Source organism: Pelodiscus sinensis, unplaced genomic scaffold (assembly GCF_049634645.1).
Source record: "Pelodiscus sinensis isolate JC-2024 unplaced genomic scaffold, ASM4963464v1 ctg34, whole genome shotgun sequence".
Classification (NCBI taxonomy): Eukaryota; Metazoa; Chordata; order Testudines; family Trionychidae; genus Pelodiscus; species Pelodiscus sinensis.
Window position 1 is genome coordinate 1,305,963 of NW_027465849.1, and position 23,619 is coordinate 1,329,581.

General features: G+C 49.0%; 1 protein-coding gene across 1 annotated transcript in view; it reads right to left on the minus strand.

Moving 5' to 3' along the window:
* The window catches only part of LOC142823745 (uncharacterized), a 76,973-nt gene that overhangs the window by 19,126 nt on the left and 34,228 nt on the right, over positions 1-23,619 (minus strand). The window contains exons 12-22 of the mRNA XM_075915065.1: positions 21,358-21,384; positions 19,065-19,091; positions 12,909-12,944; positions 11,283-11,309; positions 10,644-10,670; positions 7,544-7,570; positions 6,905-6,931; positions 4,102-4,128; positions 3,328-3,363; positions 1,702-1,728; positions 1,063-1,089 (exon numbers count right to left, since the gene is read on the minus strand). Of these exons, the coding sequence (XP_075771180.1) occupies positions 1,063-1,089; positions 1,702-1,728; positions 3,328-3,363; positions 4,102-4,128; positions 6,905-6,931; positions 7,544-7,570; positions 10,644-10,670; positions 11,283-11,309; positions 12,909-12,944; positions 19,065-19,091; positions 21,358-21,384 (315 nt within the window). The remainder of the gene's footprint in view (positions 1-1,062; positions 1,090-1,701; positions 1,729-3,327; positions 3,364-4,101; positions 4,129-6,904; positions 6,932-7,543; positions 7,571-10,643; positions 10,671-11,282; positions 11,310-12,908; positions 12,945-19,064; positions 19,092-21,357; positions 21,385-23,619) is intronic.

The window sequence follows — 23,619 nt, forward strand, 5'->3', positions numbered from 1 at the left end:
GACGCGCTTTTCCGGAAAAAAAGCCCCGATCGCCATTTTCGCGATCGGGGCTTTTTTGCAGAAAAGACTACTGTGCTGTCTACACTGGCCCTTTTCCGGAACAGTTTTCTGGAAAAAGGCCTTTTGCCCGAGAGGGAGCACCATAGTTTTTCCGGAAAAGCATCTGATTTCTTACAGTGATCGTCAGTGCTTTTCCAGAAATTCAAGGGGCCAGTGTAGACAGCTCACAGCTTATTCCGGAAAAGCGGCTGATTTTCCGGAATAAGTAGCCCAGTGTAGACACAGCCTCCATGAAAGCAAAGGCTATGTCTACAGTGGGACGGTTTGGCCATAGAAGGGCTGTGGATATGCAAAGGTTGCGAAAAGTGAACACCCATCCAACCAGTTTTTCTGACTCCTATTGTCAACATTTCATGATCATATTGCTAGCTTCCCTGCGGACAGATAGAGCAGAGCTCTGTGAGTAAGTATCCCACAGTGCAGTTTTATGAGAAGGCAGAACTGATCCCGGTGCTTCTTGGGATTCCCTCATAGCTCTGTGAGCTCTCAGTGCTGAAAAACATCAAAGCAGCACAGCAGTATCTCCAACTGTCCCCCTGCAGCAGCAGCCTGCCTGCCTTTGTGTTCCTAGTGGAGTAGAACTGGAGCACTCCAATTATTTGTTCTTTGCCACAAACAGAGCAGCTCACTCAACTCTCAGATAGTTTCTGGAGCTTTGAAAGGGGAGGGGCACAGGCTTCCAGGGCAACAGAGATCACAAAACACTGAGCATAGCCATCAAGACAGGCCTTGTGGGATAGAGGCACAAACCAGTCCTCTCAACAAAACAAACAATGGAAAACACATTGGCTCTTTGTTGAAAATAAAGGAAGGGGAAAAGACAAACATTTTTCACAGGGTCGAAAGGTTTTGTCATCAGAACTGGAGGATTGTCCCTACATAACATGCATTATAGTGTAAAGGCTCTCACTATTTTGTCATCAGAAGGCAGCTTTTGACAAAAAAAAGTGTCAGAATAGAAAAGGTCCGAGAAACACATGAACAAGGAAGTTAGCCAAGTACCTGCTTCAAAGGCCTCCTTCTGAGTGTCTGAAATGGAGAGGAGAAAGGGTTAGAGATAGAGGCAGGAACCGGGTGATGCTCTCTAACCCATAATAACTGGGGTAAGTTAAAGATGCCCCACAATCCCAGTCCCAGCAGTTCTGCCAGGAGCAGGGCTGGTAGTTAATGATAGGCACCAATGCGCATGAACTCTGGGATTTACACAACAACTGACATAGGAATGGAACTAAAGAGGATTATAGTTCTGAACTGTGATCTGGCTCTGGCCTCAAAACTGAATCTGGTCTCTACCTCATCTCAAGTTTCTGGAAAATGGCCCAAAAGAGCCACATTCCAACAGTCATCTATCAAAAGCAGATGCTCCCTTCTCCTGATCCATGAGAACATGTAACTGGTTTTGGATTGTCACAGGCCAGGTGACATGTGTCTGTCTGATCAGACACAAGAGCAGGGAACCCTGTGTCTGCTGCACAGAGCTCACCACGGTGCACTGGGACTAGAGTGACTCCAATGTGACTTTCATTCCAGTCAGAACTCTTCACTCAGCCCTGCGCTCTTTGTGCTTCTGTCTCAGCTCAGCACCATGTGTGACTGGGAGCCTCTGCCCAGGGGCTCTAATGGGGAGGTGGGTGGACTTACCCAGATTTTTACCCAGCTCCTGGCACTCTGGGGAGAGAAGAACAGGAGATCAACATGGGCACAGGGCAAGTTGTTCCAATCTCAGGATCCATCTATGTTACAGCTGGGAGGGAGCTTCCCAATCTGGGGAGGCAGGCATGTGATAGGTCTTCCTGACCTAAGGCGCTGAAAGTCACAGGACAGTGGGACTAGCATGGACAGCAGTCTGGGCCAGCTGCTCTAGTAACAACCCACTTGGACCCTCTGGGCACACACCATTATGCCCTTGCACACAGTCCACTGATACCTTAGTGCACTGGCTCCAGCAGTGCTAGCCAGTGTTTGGCTCCTTGGGAGGAAAAACGTCACTCACAGCTGCAGGGAAGACACACCCAAAGAGACAGGGGTCTCAGAACGAACAGCGCATGTGACACAACATTGTTGTTAATGATCAGCAGCCAAGGTCCAAACCAGCCCCGAAACTCAGCCCACAAATTGTCCCAAGGGAAGCACCCTGAGGTGATGGCCCTGGGAATGAGGGCAAGAAGCATCACAGCTGGACATGTATCCCTCAGAGTGAGGGCGATGTGGCTGCAGCCTGGCACTCCTCAGACCTCCTATTTCAGTGCTGTGCAATCCCTGTGTGCTGCTGATCTGCACAAATGTGTAACTGGCTGGCAGGTGTACAGCTGGACAAGGGCTCCAGGGGCTGTGTGGTCCTAGATTTAGTGCCCATCCCTAAAGTCGTGGGTCTGGACCTGTCCCAGCTCCTATAGAAAAATTAGGATTTGGCTGCTGTAAGAGCACACCTCGCTGAACACGCCCAGAGGCCAGTAAGGTTTGGAGTGTATGTTAATTTGAGGCCCCACACTAGAGTGAAGGGGGGTGGTGGGTGGGAGCTGCGGGACTGAACAGGGCTTGGGAGTTCAGCACAGGGATAGCAGAGAGGCAGTGGGCTGGGATGAGGACACTGGGATTTCCCTGAGTAGCCTAAGGATGGGATAGTGGGGGGTTGTGGCTGGGCAAGGAGGGACACAACCAGTAGTGGGAGTACACAGGGGCTCACGGTTGGGACTGAAGATATTTCACAGGTCAGAACTGAGAAATATCCACAGGACTGCATGGAGGAAGTTTGGTCAGCCACCGACTCAGGGATTATATACACAGTCCCATAGTTTTGCCTACAGGGGACTGGTCTGCAGGACACTACAAACCAATTCTCTGACTGTGCTGTGTGCATGGGACTGGTGTACAGGAAACAGAACTTAGTTTGCACTAACATGGCCCTGTTCCAGTAGGACAATGTTAGCACGAATTAGGAAGCTTTGAATTCTTACCCACAGCATCCACATGGGGTTAATGTGGTGCAGCACTTTGATGCAAATTGTTGTTCACACAACCGAAGTTGGAGCCATTAGGCAAAGCAGATTTGGCTGAAACCCTCCATCCCACACACATAAATTAATTAGCAAATGTTAAGGATGCTGATGAAATCTGAACTGCTACATTTTCGTGCTCATTTCTTTCCAGGGCACAGAGAGATGCCCATGAAGGTGACTCAGGTTGATACTGTGCATGTGGGGATATTTCCATATAATCACACGGCGACAGTCCAGACACATGTTAACGAGCGGATTGGCCTAGTACCTGATTTCAGGGATATGTTCTCATTTTTCGCAGTCTCTGAAATGAAGAGAAAAGAGATAATGACAGAGACTCGCTGTTTGAAGCCGTGTGCCCCATAACAACTGGCGTTAGTTACAGCTACCCATAGGCACACTCCCAGTCCAAACCCCAGAGCTAGAACTTTGATCGGGGCAGGGACAGCAATTAGTGATTTGAAACCACCCAGAAGCATTGGGATTTACAAATCATCTAATCTTGGTGTCAGAGATGGGTCTGGATCCGGATACAGCTGTGATTTTCTCAGCCCAATTCTATGTTGCTGACAGCTGTTTGAAACCTCAGACTAGGCCTTCCAGCTCTAACTAGGAGATGGACATGCAGAGGATCAGAGCTCAGTGCTTGGATATGTTCTCAGATACAATACATGGAAATGGAAGCCTGAATCTTTGTCTCTTGCTCGTCTCCATATTCTGAGATAGGGTGCAGAAAACATGGCAGCTGTCATGTGTCAGAAGCAACTGCCCTTTTTTCCTATTCCATAAGAACATGTAATTGGCTTTGGATTGTCAGTGGACAGGTAACACCTGTCTGTCCATCCTGACATGAGAGCAGGTAACCCTGTATCTGCAGGACAGATCTCACAGTGTTGCCGTGGGACTAGGACATGTGCTGTGAGTCAGGTTTTGACCCACTGGGGCCACTGAACTCTGCTCTGTATTCTTGGTGTTTCTAGATCTGCTCAGCTCCACATGTGTCTCTTCCCCAGGGCTCCAGATAGGAGGTGGGTGGACTTACCCATCTCATGACGCAGCTTCTTGCATTCTGCAAACAAAAGGAGACAAATGTTGGTTCAATCTGGCTGACTGCAAACACATCGCCATGGGAGTGTTCCAAATTGAGCTACATCTCTCCTGCAATCAGGAGCAAAATGCAGGACAATGTAGCACTTTAAAGACTAACAAGATGGTTTATTAGATGATGAGCTTTCGTGGGCCAGACCCACTTCCTCAGATCAAATAGTGGAAGAAAATAGTCACAACCATATATACCAAAGGATACAATTAAAAAAATGAACACATATGAAAAGGACAAATCACATTGCAGAACAGGAGGGGAATGGGGGGGGAAGGAAGGAAGGTAAGTGTCTGTGAATTGATGATATTAGAGGTGGGGAGAGTGGGACGTCTGTGAGCTAATGGTATTAGAGGTGATAATTGGGGAAGCTATCTTGGTAATGGGTAAGATAGTTTGCGCATTTGTTCATTCCTTCCCGGAGAGTGTCGAATTTTAACATGAATGACAGTTCAGAGGATTCTCTTTCAAGTGCAGATGAAACAGGTCTTTGTAGCAGAATGCAAATAAACCATCTTGTTAGTCTTTAAAGTGCTACATTGTCCTGCATTTTGCTTCAGCTACCCCAGACTAATACGGCTACATTTCTATCACTATTCTGCAATCAGGAGTGAGCTTCCCAGGTTAAGTAGGCAGACAAGTAGGAGCTTTACTCATGTAGTGCGCTAGGAGTAGCAGGATAGCCAGGGAGTGGCATATTTAATGGCTTGGGCTGCTGCTCAAGTACAATCCAATTCAAATCCCCTAATAGCTACCTGGGCAACTGCCCTGAGCCACTGCTCATGGTATCCCAGCCACAGCGATGTTATTAGCGCACTAGCTCTACTTGAGATAAGTGGTCTCGATCCCAGAGCTGGAGAACTCCCAGTTGCAGCATCAACACTCCTGATGAGTGAAGGGTTGCAGAATGGGCAGGACATGCCAAAAAAGACTGTTTATCGTGAACAACAGACAAGGTGATGGAGAAGCAGAGAAACAGAGCTTCCCAATTGCCCCACACATGGCTCCCCCGCAAAACAACAGCGCAGAGAATGAGGAGAGGGAGCATCATTACAAGACACGTATCCTATAGGGAGTGGCCTGCCTGCTGCAGCCTGTCACCTGGCCGCAAATCGTCTGTATCTCTGCCGTGCAATGCCTGTGTGGTGCTTAACTGCACAAGTGTGGAACTCCAGGGTCACTGTTTGGCAGAAGTTTAGCTGTAGAAGGGCTCTTTGGAGCTGGGCAACTCTGAATTTACAGCTCACACAAAGATACAAGGGGTCAGGTCTTGTCCCAGGGTAGAGTGGCAGGAGGAAGCAGGATTATGAAGTCCAGGATGGGGGAACCAGGTACGTAGAGAGTAGAGCACAATAGGCAAGAGCAGTGCAATGGGTGACCCAGAGTTTGGAGCGTGGGCTTCTGGGGATTGAGGGGCACCAGCAGAACTAAGTGCAATGCAGGAAGCCCAGCACTAGGACAGCAGATATATACATGTCAGCACTGAGTTGTATCCAGAGAATTACCAGTAGGAAGATTGCTCAGCCCCTGGCTCAGGACTTGCCTAAGCAATGTCATAGCTGGGACTACAGGGATGTGATTTGCAATATGCCTCAAAATTTTGCTTTGTACTTCTGCTGTGAAGATGCAGCAGGCTGCCCTGACATTGTTCTCTGCAAGTAGGAGATTGTGAATGCAAACTAGGAACATTTGAATTCCCACCTGCAGCATCCACATAGAGTTAACACAGTTCAGGGCTATGATGTGCATTGAATTCACAACCCCATAACATGATTCTTTTCCCAGTGTAGAATTAGCCTGAATTTTGTCAACCCACAGGCTTTAAATGCACTCTCAGTTGTAAAGGAGAATATTGAAGTTTGAGCTTCAAACTCTGCATTTTATTTTCTCGCCACAGCACAGGGATGGGGAAGATCAAGAAGGTGACAGAAGTCTATGCAGGGTATTTGAGGATTTTCCCATCTACTCAAAGCATGAAAGCAAAGCCTAAGTCTACACTGGGAAGGTTTGGCCATAAAAGTGCTGTGGACATGCAAAGGTTGCTAAAAGTGAACACCCACCCAACCAGTTTTTCTGACTCCCATTGTCAACATTTCATGATTATGTTGCTAGCTTCCCTGTGGACAGATAGAGCAGACCTATGTGAGTAAGTATCCCACAGTGCAGTTTTTTGAGAAGGCATAATTGATCTTGGTGCTTCTTGGGATTCCCTCATAGCTCTGTGAGCTCTCAGTGCTGAAAAACATCAAAGCAGCACAGCAGTATCTCCAAGTGTCCCCTTGCAGCAGCAGCCTGCCTGCCTTTGTGTTCCTAGCAGAGTAGAACAGGAGCACTCCAATTATTTGTTCTTTGCAGCAAAGAGAGCAACTCACTCAGCATTCACGTACTTTATGGAACTTTGAAACGGGAGGGGCACAGTCATCCAGGGCAGCAGAGATAACAAAACACTGAGCATAGGCATCAGGACAGGCCTTGTGGGATAGAGGCACAAAGCAGTTCTCTCAAGAAAAGAGACAAAAGGAAACACACTGGCTCTTGGTTGAAAATAAAGGAAGGGGGAAAAGACAAACATTTTTCACAGGATTGGAAGGTTTTGTCATCAGAACTTGGGGGATTTTCCCTGCAAAACATGCATTATGGTATAAATGCTCTCACTATTTTGTCACCAAAAGGCAGTTTTTGACAACAAAAGTGTCAGAATAGAAAAGATCCGAGAAACACAGGAAAAAGGAAGTTAGCCAAGTACCTGCTTCAAAGGCCTTCTTCTGAGTATCTGAAATGGAGAGGAGAAAGGGTTAGAGATAGAGGCAGGAACTGGGCGATGCTCTGTAACCCACAATAACTGGGGTAAGTTAAATATGCCCCACAATCCCAGTCCCAGCAGTTCTGACAGGAACAGGTCTGGTGGTTAATGATAGGCACCAATGCGCAGGAACTCTGGGATTTACACAACAACTGACATAGGAATGGAACTAAAGAGGATGACAGTTCTGAACTGTGATCTGGCTCTGGCCTCAAAGTTGAATCTGGTCTCTACTTCATCTCAAGTTTCTGGAAAATGGCCCAAAAGAGCCACATTCCAGCAGTCATCTATCAAAAGCAGATGCTCCCTTCTCCTGCTCCATGAGAACATGTCACTAGTTTTGGATTGTCACAGGCCAGGTGACACGTGTCTGTCTGATCAGACACAAGGGCAGGGAACCCTGTGTTTGCTGCACAGAGCTCACCACGGTGCACTGGGACTAGAGTGACTCCAATGTGACTTTCATTCCAGCCAGAACTCTTCACTCAGCCCTGCGCTCTTTGTGCTTCTGTCTCGGCTCAGCACCATGTGTGACAGGGAGCCTCTGCCCAGGGGCTGTAATGGGGAGGTGGGTGGACTTACCCAGATTTTTACCCAGCTCCTGGCACTCTGGGGAGAGAAGAAAAGGAGATCAACATGGGCTCAGGGCAAGTTGTTCCCATCTCTGGATCCATCTATGTTACAGCTGGGAGGGGGCTTCCCAATCTGGGCAGGCAGGCATGTGATAGGTCTTCCTGACCTAAGGCGCTGAAAGTCACAGGACAGTGGGACTAGCATGGACAGCAGTCTGGGCCAGCTGCTCTAGTACCAACCCACTTGGACCCTCTGGGCACACACCACTATGCTCTTGCACACAGTCCACTGATACCTTAGTGCACTGGCTCCAGCAGTGCTAGCCTGTGTTTGGCTCCTTGGGGGAAAAAGGTCACTCACAGCTGCAGGGCAGAGACACCCAAAGAGACAGGGGTCTCAGAACAGACAGTTCATATGAGACAGCATTGTTGTTAATGATCAGCAGCCAAGGTACAGATCAGCCCCGAAACTCAGCCCACAAATTGCCCCAAGGGAAGCACCCTGAGGTGATGGCCCTGCTGGGAATGAGGACAAGAAGCATCACACCGGAACATGTATCCCTCAGAGTGAGGGCGATGTGGCTGCAGCCTGGCACTCCTCAGACCTCCTATTTCAGTGCTGTGCAATCCCTGTGTGCTGCTGATCTGCACAATGTGTAACTGGCTGGCAGGTGTACAGCTGGACAAGGGCTCCAGGGGCTGTGTGGTCCTAGATTTAGTGCCCATCCCTAAAGTCGTGGGTCTGGACCTGTCCCAGCTAATATAGAAAAATTAGGATTTGGCTGCTGCAAGAGCACACCTCGCTGAACACGCCCAGAGGGCAGTAAGATTTGGAGTGTATGTTAATTTGAGGCCCCAAACTAGAGTGAAGGTTGGTGCTGGGTGGGAGCTGCGGGACTGAACAGGAATGGGGAGTTCAGCACTGGGTTAGCAGAGAGGCAGTGGGCTGGGATGAGGACACTGAAATTTCCCTGAGTAGCCTAAGGCAGGGTCAGTGGGGGATTGTGGCTGGGCAAGGAGGGACACAACCAGTAGTGGGAGTACACAGGGGCTCACGGTTGGGACTGAAGATATTTCACAGGTCAGAACTGAGAAATATCCACAGGACTGCATGGAGGAAGTTTGGTCAGTCACAGCGATGTTATTAGCCCACTAGCTCTACTTGAGCTAAGAGGCATGTATCCCAGAGCTGGAGAACACCCAGTTGCAGCATCAACACTCCTGATGAGTGAAGGGTTGCAGAATGGGCAGGACATGCCAAAAAAGACTGTTGATAATGAACAACAGACAAGGTTATGGAGAAGCAGAGAAACAGAGCTTACCAATTGCCCCAGACATGGCTCCTCCCCATGACAACAGCGCAGGGAATGAGGAGAAGGAGCATCATTACAAGAAATGTATCCTGTAGAGAGTGGCCTGCCTGCTGCAGCCTGTCACCTGGCCGCAAATCGTCTGTGTCTGTGCCTTGCAATGCCTGTGTGGCGCTGAACTGCACAAGTATGGAACTCCAGGGTCACTGTTTGGCAGAAGTTTAGCTGTAGAAGGGCTCTGTGGAGCTGGGCAGCTCTGGATTTACAGCTCACACAAAGATACAAGGGGTCAGGTCTTGTCCCAGGGCAGAGTGGCAGGAGGGGGCAGGGTTCTGAAGTCCAGGATGGGGGAACCAGGCACGTAGAGAGTAGAGCACAATTGGCAAGAGCAGTGCAATGGGTGACGCAGAGTGTGGAGCGTGGGCTTCTGGGGATTGAGGGGCACCAGCAGAAGTAAGTGCAATGCAGGAAGCCCAGCACTAGGACAGCAGACATATACATGTCAGTACTGAGTTGTATCCAGAGAATTGCAAGTAGGAAGATTGCCTCGCTCCTGGCTCAGGGCTTGCCTAAGCAATGTCATAGCTGGGACTACAGGGATGTGATTTGCAATATGCCCCAAAATTCGGCTTTGTACCTCTGCTGTAAAGATGCAGCAGGCTGCCCTGACATCGTTCTCTGCAAGTAGGAGCTTGTGAATGCAAACTAGGAACATTTGAATTCCCACCTGCAGCATCCACATAGAGTTAACACCGTTCAGTGCTATGATGTGCATTGAATTCACAACCCCGTAACCTGATTCTTTTCCCAGTGTAGACTTAGCCTGAATCTTGTCAACCCACAGGCTTTAAATTCACTCTCAGTTGTAAAGGAGAATATTGAAATTTGAGCTTCAAACTCTGCATTTTATTTTTTCGCCACAGCAGAGGGATGGGGAAGATCAAGAAGGTGACACAAGTCCATGCAGTGTATTTGGGGATTTTTCTATCTACTCACAGCATGAAAGCAAAGTCTTAGTCTACACTGGGAAGGTTTGGCCATTAAAGTGCTGTGGACATGCAAAGGTTGCTAAAAGTGAACGCCCATCCAACCAGGTTTCTGACTCCCATTGTCAACATTTCATGATCATATTGCTAGCTTCCCTGTGGACAGATAGAGCAGAGCTATGTGAGTAAGTATCCCACAGTTCAGTTTTATGAGAAGGCAGAACTGATCCCGGTGCTTCTTGGGATTCCCTCATAGCTCTGTGAGCTCTCAGTGCTGAAAAACATCAAAGCAGCACAGCAGTATCTCCAACTGTCCCCTTGAAGCAGCAGCCTGCCTGCTTTTGTGTTCCTAGCGGAGTAGAACAGGAGCACTCCAATTATTTGTTCTTTGCCACAAACAGAGCAGCTCACTCAGCATTCAGATACTTCCTGGAGCTTTGAAAGGGGAGGGGCACAGGCTTCCAGGGCAGCAGAGATCACAAAACACTGAGCATAGCCATCAGGACAGGCCTTGTGGGATAGAGGCACAAAGCAGTTCTCTCAAGAAAACAGACAACAGGAAGCACACTGGCTCTTGGTTGAAAATAAAGGAGGGGGGAAAGACAAACATTTTTCACAGGATTGGAAGGTTTTTTCATCAGAACTTGGGGGATTTTCCCAACAAAACATGCATTATAGTGTAAAGGCTCTCACTATTTTGTCACCAAAAGGCAGTTTTTGACAACAAAAGTGTCAGAATAGAAAAGATCCGAGAAACACAGGAACAAGGAAGAATAGTGATAGAAACACAGGAACAAGGAAGTTAGCCAAGTACCTGCTTCAAAGGCCTCCTTCTGAGTGTCTGAAATGGAGAGAAGAAAGGGTTAGAGATAGAGGCAGGAACTGGGCGATGCTCTGTAACCCATAACAACTGGGGTAAGTTGAAGATGCCCCACACTCCCAGTCCCAGCAGTTCTGCCAGGAACAGGGCTGGTGGTTAAAGATAGGCACCAATGCGCATGAACTCTGGGATTTACACAACAACTGACATAGGAATGGAAGTAAAGATGATTATAGTTCTGAACTGTGATCTGGCTCTGGCCTCAAAGTTGAATCTGGTCTCTACCTCATCTCAAGTTTCTGGAAAATGGCCCAAAAGAGCCACATTCCAGCAGTCATCTATCAAAAGCAGATGCTCCCTTCTCCTGATCCATGAGAACATGTCACTGGCTTTGGATTGTCACAGGCCAGGTGACACGTGTCTGTCTGATCAGACACAAGGGCAGGGAACCCTGTGTCTGCTGCACAGAGCTCACCACGGTGCACTGGGACTAGAGTGACTCCAATGTGACTTTCATTCCAGCCAGAACTCTTCACTCAGCCCTTCGCCCTTTGTGCTTCTGTCTCGGCTCAGCACCATGTGTGACAGAGAGCCTCTGCCCAGGGGCTGTAATGGGGAGGTGGGTGGACTTACCCAGATTTTTACCCAGCTCCTGGCACTCTGGGGAGAGAAGAACAGGAGATCAACATGGATTCAGGGCAAGTTGTTCCCATCTCAGGATCCATCTATGTTACAGCTGGGAGGGGGATTCCCAATCTGGGCAGGCAGGCATGTGATAGGTCTTCCTGACCTAAGGCGCTGAAAGTCACAGGACAGTGGGACGAGCATGGACAGCAGTCTGGGCCAGCTGCTCTAGTACCAACCCACTTGGACCCTCTGGGCACACACCACTATGCTCTTGCACACAGTCCACTGATACCTTAGTGCACTGGCTCTAGCAGTGCTAGCCTGTGTTTGGCTCCTTGGGGGAAAAAGGTCACTCACATCTGCAGGGCAGAGACACCCAAAGAGACAGGGGTCTCAGAACAGACAGTTCATATGAGACAACATTGTTGTTAATGATCAGCAGCCAAGGTACAGATCAGCCCCGAAACTCAGCCCACAAATTGTCCCAAGGGAAGCACCCTGAGGTGATGGCCCTGGGAATGAGGGCAAGAAGCATCACAGCTGGACATGTATCCCTCAGAGTGAGGGCGATGTGGCTGCAGCCTGGCACTCCTCAGACCTCCTATTTCAGTGCTGTGCAATCCCTGTGTGCTGCTGATCTGCACAAATGTGTAACTGGCTGGCAGGTGTACAGCTGGACAAGGGCTCCAGGGGCTGTGTGGTCCTAGATTTAGTGCCCATCCCTAAAGTCGTGGGTCTGGACCTGTCCCAGCTCCTATAGAAAAATTAGGATTTGGCTGCTGTAAGAGCAAACCTCGCTGAACACGCCCAGAGGGCAGTAAGGTTTGGAGTGTATGTTAATTTGAGGCCCCACACTAGAGTGAAGGGGGGTGGTGGGTGGGAGCTGCGGGACTGAACAGGAATGGGGAGTTCAGCACAGGGATAGCAGAGAGGCAGTGGGCTGGGATGAGGACACTGGGATTTCCCTGAGTAGCCTAAGGCTGGGATAGTGGGGGATTGTGGCTGGGCAAGGAGGGACACAACCAGTAGTGGGAGTACACAGGGGCTCACGGTTGGGACTGAAGATATTTCACAGGTCAGAACTGAGAAATATCCACAGGACTGCATGGAGGAAGTTTGGTCAGCCCCTGACTCAGGGCTTATATACACAATCCCATAGTTTAGCCTACAGGGGACTGGTCTGCACGATACTTCAAACCACTTCTCTGACTGTGCTGTGTGCATGGGGCTGGTGTACAGGAAACAGAACTTAGTTTTCACTAACATGGCCTTGTTCCAATAGAACAATGGTAGCATGAACTAGGGAGTTTTAAATTCCTACCGACAGCATCCGCATGGGGTTAATGTGGTGCAGCACTTTGGTGCAAATTGCTGTTCACACAACCGAAGTTGGAGCCATTAGGCAAAGCAGATTTGGCTGAGGCCCTCTATCCCACACACATTAATTAACTAGCAAATGTTAAGGATGCTGATGAAATCTGAACTGCTACATTTTTCGTGTTCATTTCTTTCCAGGGCACAGAGAGATGCCCATGAAGGTGACTCAGGTTGATACTGTGCATGTAGGGATAGTTCCATATAATCATACGGCGACAGTCCAGACACATGTTAATGAGCGGGTTGGCCCAGTACCTGATTTCAGGGATATGTTCTCATTTTTCACAGTCTCTGAAATGAAGAGAAAAGAGATAATGACAGAGACTTGCTGTGTGAAGCCGTGTGCCTCATAACAACTGGGGTTAGTTACAGCTACCAATAGGCACACTCCCAGTCCAAACACTAGGGCTGTGTCTAGACTACAGGATTTTGTCGACAGAAGTTTTGTCGACAGATAGGGTACGTCTAGACTACAGGATTTTGTCAACAGAAGTTTTATCGACAGATACTGTCGACAAAACTTTGGTTGACAAAGAGCGTCTAGACTACATCCAGTTCTGTCGACAAAGCAAGCCTCTTTGTCGACATAACAGTGTGGACGCAAAGGACAATGTAGATGCAATAATGCCTTCTTTCGACAGAACTCTGTCAACAAAAGGCGTTATTCCTCGTAGAATGAGGTTTGCATACGTCGACAAAACTGCTGAGTTTTGTCGATGTTATGTCGACATAACTCAAAGGCAGTGTGGACGCAGGTATAGTTTTGTCGACAAAAGTGGACTTTTGTCGACAAAACCCTATAGTCTAGACCCACCCATACTGTCGACAAAACTTCTGTCGACAAAGAGCATCTAGACTACATTGAGTTTTGTCGACAAAGCAAGCTGCTTTGTCGACATGGTAGTGTAGACGCAAAGGACAGTTTACATGCAATAACACCTTCTGTCGACAGAAACTCTGTCAACAGAAGGCGTTATGCCTCATAAAATGAGGTTTACCAGTGTCAATGAAACTGCTGAGTTCTGTCGACGTTATGTCGACAGAACTCAGAGGTAGTGTAGACGCAGCTATAGTTTTGTCGACAAAAGTCCACTTTTGTTGACAAAACCCTGTAGTCTAAACACATCCCAGAAGCTAGAACTTTGATTGGGGCAGGGCTAGCAGTTAGTGATATGAAACCACACAGGAGCATTGGAATATACAAATCATCTACTCTTGGTGTCAGAGGTGGGTCTGGATCCGGATACAGCTGTGATTTTCTCAGCCCAATTCTATGTTGCTAACAGCTCTTTGAAACCTCAGTCTAGGCCTTCCAGCTCTAACTAGGAGATGGACATGCAGAGGATCAGAGCTCAGTGCTTGGATCTCTTCTCAGCTACATTACATGCAAATGGAAGCCTGAATCTGGTCTCTTGCTCGTCTCCACATTCTGAGATACGTTGCAGAAAACATGGCAGCTGTCATGTGTAGGAAGCAACTGCCCTCTTTTCCTATTCCATAAGAACATGTAATTGGCTTTGGATTGTCACTGGACAGGTAACATCTGTCTGTCCATCCTGACATGAGAGCAGGTAACCCTGTGTCTGCAGGACAGATCTCACAGTGTTGCCATGGGACTCGGACATGTGGTGTGAGTCAGGTTTTGACCCACCGGGGCCACTGAACTCTGCTCTGTATTCTTGGGGCTTCTAGATCTGCTCAGCTCTACATGTGTCTCTTCCCCAGGGCTTCACGTAGGAGGTGAGTGGACTTACCCATCTCATGACACAGCTTCTGGCATTCTGCAAACAAAAGGGGACAAACATTGGTTCAGTCTCGTTGGTTGTATACACAGCGCCATGGGAATGTTCCAAATTGAGCTACATCTCTCCTGCAATCAGGAGTGAGCTTCCCAGGTTAAGCAGGCAGACAAGTAGGAGCTTTACTCGTGTAATGCGCTAGGAGTAGCAGGATAGCCAGGGGGTGGCATGTTTAATGGCTTGGGCTGCTGCTCAAGTACAATCCCATTCATATCCCCTAACAGCTACTTGGGCAACTGCCCTGAGCCACTTCCTGCGGTATCCCAGCCACAGCGATGTTATTAGCCCACTAGCTCTACTTGAGCTAAGAGGCCTGGCTCCCAGAGCTGGAGAACTCCCAGCTGTAGCATCAACACTCCTGATGAGTGAAGGGTTGCAGAATGGGCAGGACATGCCAAAAAAGACTGTTTATCGTGAACAACAGACAAGGTGATGGAGAAGCAGAGAAACAGAGCTTGCCAATTGCCCCAGACATGGCTCCTCCCCATGACAACAGCGCAGGGAATGAGGAGAAGGAGCATCATTACAAGAAATGTATCCTGTAGAGAGTGGCCTGCCTGCTGCAGCCTGTCACCTGGCCGCAAATCGTCTGTGTCTGTGCCTTGCAATGCCTGTGTGGCGCTGAACTGCACAAGTATGGAACTCCAGGGTCACTGTTTGGCAGAAGTTTAGCTGTAGAAGGGCTCTGTGGAGCTGGGCAGCTCTGGATTTACAGCTCACACAAAGATACAAGGGGTCAGGTCTTGTCCCAGGGCAGAGTGGCAGGAGGGGGCAGGGTTCTGAAGTCCAGGATGGGGGAACCAGGCATGTAGAGAATAGAGCACAATAGGCAAGAGCAGTGCAATGGGTGACCTAGAGTGTGGAGCGTGGGCTTCTGTGGATTGAGGGGCACCAGCAGAAGTAAGTGCAATGCAGGAAGCCCAGCACTAGGACAGCAGATATATACATGTCAGCACTGAGTTGCATGCAGAGAATTGCAAGTAGGAAGATTGCTCAGCCCCTGGCTCAGGGCTTGCCTAAGCAATGTCATAGCTGGGACTACAGGGATGTGATTTGCAATATGCCCCAAAATTCTGCTTTGTACCTCCGCTGTAAAGATGCAGCAGGCTGCCCTGACATCGTTCTCTGCAAGTAGGAGCTTGTGAATGCAAACTAGGAACATTTGAATTCCCACCTGCAGCATCCACATAGAGTTAACACCGTTCAGTGCTATGATGTGCATTGAATTCACAACCCCGTAACCTGATTCTTTTCCCAGTGTAGACTTAGCCTGAATTTTGTCAACCCACAGGCTTTAAATTCACTCTCAGTTGTAAAGGAGAATATTGAAATTTGAGCTTCAAACTCTGCATTTTATTTTCTCGCCACAGCAGAGGGGTGGGGAAGATCAAGAAGGTGACACAAGTCCATGCAGTGTATTTGGGGATTTTTCTATCTACTCACAGCATGAAAGCAAAGTCTAAGTCTGCACTGGGAAGGTTTGGCCATAAAAGTGCTGTGGACATGCAAAGGTTGCTAAAAGTGAACACCCATCCAACCAGGTTTTCTGACAAGGAAGTTAGCCAAGTACCTGCTTCAAAGGCCTTCTTCTGAGTGTCTGAAATGGAAAGGAGAAAGAGTTAGAGATAGAGGCAGGAACTGGGCGATGCTCTGTAACCCATAATAACTGGGGTAAGTTGAAGATGCCCCACACTCCCAGTCCCAGCAGTTCTGCCAGGAGCAGGGCCGGTGGTTAATGATAGGCACCAATGCGCAGGAACTCTGGGATTTACACAACAACTGACATAGGAATGGAACTAAAGAGGATTACAGTTCTGAACTGTGATCTGGCTCTGGCCTCAAAGCTGAATCTGGTCTCTACCTCATCTCAAGTTTCTGGAAAAGGCCCAAAAGAGCCACATTCCAACAGTCATCTATCAAAAGCAGATGCTCCCTTCTCCTGATCCATCAGAACATGTCCCAAGCTTTGGATTGTAACAGGCCTGGTGACACGTGTCTGTCTGATCAGACACAAGGGCAGGGAACCCTGTGTCTGCTGCACAGAGCTCACCACGGTGCACTGGGACTAGAGTGACTCCAATGTGACTTTCATTCCAGCCAGAACTCTTCACTCAGCCCTGCGCTCTTTGTGCTTCTGTCTCGGCTCAGCACCATGTGTGACAGGGAGCCTCTGCCCAGGGGCTCTAATGGGGAGGTGGGTGGACTTACCCAGATTTTTACCCAGCTCCTGGCACTCTGGGGAGAGAAGAACAGGCGATCAAAATGGATTCAGGGCAAGTTGTTCCCATCTCAGGATCCATGTATGTTACAGCTGGGAGGGGGCTTCCCAATCTGGGCAGGCAGGCATGTGATAGGTCTTCCTGACCTAAGGCGCTGAAAGTCACAGGACAGTGGGACTAGCATGGACAGCAGTCTGGGCCAGCTGCTCTAGTACCAACCCACTTGGACCCTCTGGGCACACACCACTATGCTCTTGCACACAGTCCACTGATACCTTAGTGCACTGGCTCCAGCAGTGCTAGCCTGTGTTTGGCTCCTTGGGGGGGAAAAGGTAACTCACAGCTGCAGGACAGAGACACCCAAAGAGACAGGGGTCTCAGAACAGACAGTTCATATGAGACAACATTGTTGTTAATGATCAACAGCCAAGGTACAGATCAGCCCCGAAACTCAGCCCACAAATTGTCCCAAGGGAAGCACCCTGAGGTGATGGCCCTGCTGGGAATGAGGACAAGAAGCATCACAGCTGGACATGTATCCCTCAGAGTGAGGGCGATGTGGCTGCAGCCTGGCATTCCTCAGACCTCCTATTTCAGTGCTGTGCAATCCCTGTGTGCTGCTGATCTGCACAAATGTGTAACTGGCTGGCAGGTGTACAGCTGGACAAGGGCTCCAGGGGCTGTGTGGTCCTAGATTTAGTGCCCATCCCTAAAGTCGTGGGTCTGGACCTGTCCCAGCTCCTATAGAAAAAATAGGATTTGGCTGCTGTAAGAGCAAACCTCGCTGAACACGCCCAGAGGGCAGTAAGGTTTGGAGTGTATGTTAATTTGAGGCCCCACACTAGAGTGAAGGGGGGTGGTGGGTGGGAGCTGCGGGACTGAACAGGAATGGGGAGTTCAGCACTGGGTTAGCAGAGAGGCAGTGGGCTGGGATGAGGACACTGAAATTTCCCTGAGTAGCCTAAGGCAGGGACAGTGGGGGATTGTGGCTGGGCAGGGTGGGACACAACCAGTAGTGGGAGTACACAGGGGCTCACGGTTGGGACTGAAGATATTTCACAGGTCAGAACTGAGAAATATCCACAGGACTGCATGGAGGAAGTTTGGTCAGCCCCCGACTCAGGGATTATATACACAATCCCATAGTTTAGCCTATAGGGGACTGGTCTGCACGATACTTCAAACCACTTCTCTGACTGTGCTGTGTGCATGGGGCTGGTGTACAGGAAACAGAACTTAGTTTTCACTAACATGGCCTTGTTCCAATAGAACAATGGTAGCACGAATTAGGGAGCTTTGAATTCCTACCCACAGCATCCGCATGGGGTTAATGTGGTGCAGCACTTTGGTGCAAATTGCTGTTCACACAACCGAAGTTGGAGCCATTAGGCAAAGCAGATTTGGCTGAGGACTTCCATCCCACACACATAAATTAACTAGCAAAGGTTAAGGATGCTGATGAAATCTGAACTGCTACATTTTTCGTGCTCATTTCTTTCCAGGGCACAGAGAGATGCCCATGAAGGTGACTCAGGTTGATACTATGCATGCAGGGATAGTTCCATATAATCACACGGCGACAGTCCAGACACATGTTAACGAGCAGGTTGGCCCAGTACCTGATTTCAGGGATATGTTCTCATTTTCCACAGTCTCTGAAATGAAGAGAAAAGAGATAATGACAGAGACTTGCTGTGTGAAGCCGTGTGCCTCATAACAACTGGGGTTAGTTACAGCTACCCATAGGCACACTCCCAGTCCAAACACCAGGAGCTAGAACTTTGATTGGGGCAGGGCTAGCAGTTAGTGATATGAAACCACACAGGAGCATTGGGATTTACAAATCATCTAATCTTGGTGTCAGAGATGGGTCTGGATCCGGATACAGCTGTGATTTTCTCAGCCCAATTCTATGTTGCTGACAGCCCTTTGAAACCTCAGACTAGGCCTTCCAGCTCTAACTAGGATATGGACATGCAGAGGATCAGAGCTCATTGCTTGGATCTCTTCTCAGGTACATTACATGGAAATGGAAACCTGAATCTGGTCTCTTGCTCGTCTCCATATTCTGAGATAGGGTGCAGAAAACATGGCAGCTGTCATGTGTCAGATGCAACTGCCCTTTTTTCCTATTCCATAAGAACATGTAATTGGCTTTGGATTGACACTGGACAGGTAACACCTGTCTGTCCATCCTGACATGAGAGCAGGTAACCCTGTGACTAGAGGACAGATCTCACAGTGTTGCCATGGGACTCGGACATGTGGTGTGAGTCAGGTTTTGACCCACCGGGACCACTGAACTCTGCTCTGTATTCTTGGTGTTTCTAGATCTGCTCAGCTCTACATGTGTCTCTTCCCCAGGGCTCCACGAAGGACGTGAGTGGACTTACCCATCTCATGACGCAGCTTCTGGCATTCTGCAAACAAAAGGAGACAAATGTTGGTTCAGTCTGGCTGGTTGTATACACAGCGCTATGGGAATGTTCCAAATTGAGCTACATCTCTCCTGCAATCAGGAGTGAGCTTCCCAGGTTAAGCAGGCAGACAAGTAGGAGCTTTACTCGTGTAATGCGCTAGGAGTAGCAGGATAGCCAGGGGATGGCATGTTTAATGGCTTGGGCTGCTGCTCAAGTACAATCCCATTCATATCCCCTGATAGCTACTTGGGCAACTGCCCTGAGCCACTTCCTGCGGTATCCCAGCCACAGCGATGTTATTAGCGCACTAGCTCTACTTGAGCTAAGAGGCAAGTATCCCAGAGCAAGAGAACTCCCAGCTGTAGCATCAACACTCCTGATGAGTGAAGGGTTGCAGAATGGGCAGGACATGCCAAAAAAGACTGTTGATAATGAACAACAGACAAGGTTATGGAGAAGCAGAGAAACAGAGCTTACCAATTGCCCCAGACATGGCTCCTCCCCATGACAACAGCGCAGGGAATGAGGAGAAGGAGCATCATTACAAGAAATGTATCCTGTAGAGAGTGGCCTGCCTGCTGCAGCCTGTCACCTGGCCGCAAATCGTCTGTGTCTGTGCCGTGCAATGCCTGTGTGGTGCTGAACTGCACAAGTGTAGAACTCCAGGGTCACTGTTTGGCAGACGTTTAGCTGTAGAAGGGCTCTGTGGAGCTGGGCAGCTCTGGATTTACAGCTCACACAAAGATACAAGGGGTCAGGTCTTGTCCCAGGGCAGAGTGGCAGGAGGGGGCAGGGTTCTGAAGTCCAGGATGGGGGAACCAGGCACGTAGAGAGTAGAGCACAATAGGCAAGAGCAGTGCAATGGGTGACCCAGAGTGTGGAGCGTGGGCTTCTGGGGATTGAGGGGCACGAGCAGAAGTAAGTGCAATGCAGGAAGCCCAGCACTAGGACAGCAGATATATACATGTCAGCACTGAGTTGTATCCAGAGAATTGCAAGTAGGAAGATTGCCTAGCCCCTGGCTCAGGGCTTGCCTTAGGAATATCATAGATGGGACTACAGGGATGTGATTTGTAATATGCCCCAAAATTCTGCTTTGTACCTCCGCTGTAAAGATGCAGCAGGCTGCCCTGACATCGTTCTCTGCAAGTAGGAGCTTGTGAATGCAAACTAGGAACATTTGAATTCCCACCTGCAGCATCCACATAGAGTTAACACCGTTCAGTGCTATGATGTGCATTGAATTCACTACCCCGTAACCTGATTCTTTTCCCAGTGTAGACTTAGCCTGAATCTTGTCAACCCACAGGCTTTAAATTCACTCTCAGTTGTAAAGGAGAATATTGATATTTGAGCTTCAAACTCTGCATTTTATTTTTTCGCCACAGCAGAGGGATGGGGAAGATCAAGAAGGTGACACAAGTCCATGCAGTGTATTTGGGGATTTTTCTATCTACTCACAGCATGAAAGCAAAGTTTAAGTCTACACTGGGAAGGTTTGGCCATAAAAGTGCTGTGGACATGCAAAGGTTGTTAAAAGTGAACACCCATCCAACCAGTTTTTCTGACTCCCATTGTCAACATTTCATGATCATATTGCTAGCTTCCCTGTGGACAGATAGAGCAGAGCTATGTGAGTACGTATCCCACAGTTCAGTTTTATGAGAAGGCAGAACTGATCCCGGTGCTTCTTGGGATTCCCTCATAGCTCTGTGAGCTCTCAGTGCTGAAAAACATCAAAGCAGCACAGCAGTATCTCCAACTGTCCCCTTGAAGCAGCAGCCTGCCTGCTTTTGTGTTCCTAGCGGAGTAGAACAGGAGCACTCCAATTATTTGTTCTTTGCCACAAACAGAGCAGCTCACTCAGCATTCAGATACTTCCTGGAGCTTTGAAAGGGGAGGGGCACAGGCTTCCAGGGCAGCAGAGATCACAAAACACTGAGCATAGCCATCAGGACAGGCCTTGTGGGATAGAGGCACAAAGCAGTTCTCTCAAGAAAACAGACAACAGGAAGCACACTGGCTCTTGGTTGAAAATAAAGGAAGGGGGAAAGACAAACATTTTTCACAGGATTGGAAGGTTTTTTCATCAGAACTTGAAGGATTTTCCCAACGAAACATGCATTATAGTGTAAAGGCTCTCACTATTTTGTCACCAAAAGGCAGTTTTTGACAACAAAAGTGTCAGAATAGAAAAGATCTGAGAAACACAGGAACAAGGAAGAATAGTGATAGAAACACAGGAACAAGGAAGTTAGCTGAGTACCTGCTTCAAAGGCCTCCTTCTGAGTGTCTGAAATGGAGAGGAGAAAGGGTTAGAGATAGAGGAAGGAACTGGGCGATGCTCTGTAACCCATAATAACTGGGGTAAGTTAAAGATGCCCCACACTCCCAGTCCCAGCAGTTCTGCCAGGAGCAGGGCTGGTGGTTAATGATGGGCACCAATGTGCAGGAACTTTGCGATTTACACAACAACTGACATAGGAATGGAACTAAAGAGGATTACAGTTCTGAACTGTGATCTGGCTCTGGCCTCAAAGTTGAATCTGGTCTCTACCTCATCTCAACTTTCTGGAAAATGGCCCAAAAGAGTAACTCTATGTGTGCTGCACAAAGCTCACTGCGCTGCACTGGGACTGGGGTGAATCTAATGTGACTTTGATTTCAGCCAGAACTCCTCACTGACCCATGCCCTGCCTATTGGTGCTTCTGTCTCTGCTCAGCATTATGTTTGGCTGGGAGCTGCTGAGCAGCAGTAATAATGAACAGTTAGATGAATTTACCCAGGCTTTTGAGCAGCTTCTGCTTCTCTGGGACAGAAGGAGACCGACATTGGATTAGTGGGGGTTGTTCCGAGTGCAGTTACTCTGGGCACGTATATGCTACAGCTGGAAGGGAGCTTCTCAGTCTGGGCAGGCAGGCATTGGTTCTGCTTGAGCTAAAATGCTCAAAGTCAAAAGTTAGTGGGAGTAGCACATAAAGCAGCTTGCACCAGCTCCTCTAGAACCAACCTGCTTGGACCCTCTGAGTACGTACCATTGCCCTGGCACCTTCTACATTTCTATCATTAGCACACTGGCTCATTGGGGAAAAAGGTCACTTCCAGCCTGCAGGGCAGAAGCACCCAAAGATCCAGGGGTCTCAGATCTTACAGCATGTCAGACAACACTGTTGTTAATGATCTCCTGTTTCTGTGCTGTGCAGTCCCTTCGTGGTGGTGATCTGCAGAAGAAGGTAGCTCTAAGGCAGTGGTCTCCAACCTTTGTAAGCATCAAATCACTTTTTGAATTTAAGTGCAATCCAAGATCTACCTCAAACCCAAACACTGCTGCCCTGCCTCCTTTGTGCCTCTTCTCTGAGGCCTCGCCCCTGCTAACTTCATTCTCTCTCCCTCATCCTCCCTCACTTTCACCAGGCAGGGGCAGCGGGTTGGGGTCCAGGCTCTTGTCTTGGATTATGGGATTTGGACTATGAGAGGGACTCTGAGCTGATCTTGGGACAGGAAGTTCGGGTGCCAGAAGGTATTGGATGCAGGGGTGCTTGGGGTTAGGTCACAGGCTTGGGGTTCAGGAGGGGCTCATCATGACTGGGGTAGGATTTCAGGATGTAGGTTCTAATTGGGTGGCTACTGGGTGGTGGTGCAGTGGGGATAAGACAGACTCACCCTGCCCTGGCCCTGCACCACTCCCAAAAGCAACCAACAAACTCCATCCCAAGTCCTGTTGTGACCCATCTCTGTGGAGATGGGATACAGGGTGGGAGAGGGGGAACCTTGACATCAGCGCCTCTCCTCTACCTCCCCCACCCTTCCTAGAAAGCAGAAGGCTCCCAGACATGGTGAGGAGTCAGCTCCAAGGCAAAGGGTAGGAGATGAGCAGCAGTGGGGGCAGGGTAAGTTGAAGTGCTGGCAGGTGATAGCCTCTTGGCCAAACCAAGGAAGATCACCTGTCAGAGACTCCAGCATCTACCGATAGATTCCGATCAACTGGTTTGTGACCACTGCTCCAGAGTTACTGGCTGGCAGGTGTTTAGCTGGGGAATGGCTCCAGCAGCTGGGACAGAGGCTACGTGACAGCAGAGCAGGGAATGAGAGGAAACATCACCACAAAACAAGGATCCTGTAGAGAGAGGCCTTCCCTGCTTCAGCCTGGCACTGGGCCTCAAATCTCCTGTATCTGTGCCATGTGATCCCTGAGTGGTGCTGATCTGCACAAGTGTGGAACTCCAGGGTCAGTGGTTGGCAGGAGTTTAGCTGTAAAAGGGATCTGTGGAGCTGAGCAGCTCTGGATTCACAGCTCACACCAAGATACAAGGGGTCAGATCTTGTCCCAGGTCATCATGGTGAGGAGGGAGCAGGGTTGGGAAGTAAAGGGAAGGGACAGCATCCATGAAGTCAGTCAGGAACAATGGGCAAGAGCAGCACCATGAGTAACCCAGGGTTTGGAGTGTGGGCTTTTGGGGTTTGAGGGGATTCACAGGGCCGTGTGCAAGACAGGAATCCCAGCACTGGCACAACAGATATTTTATA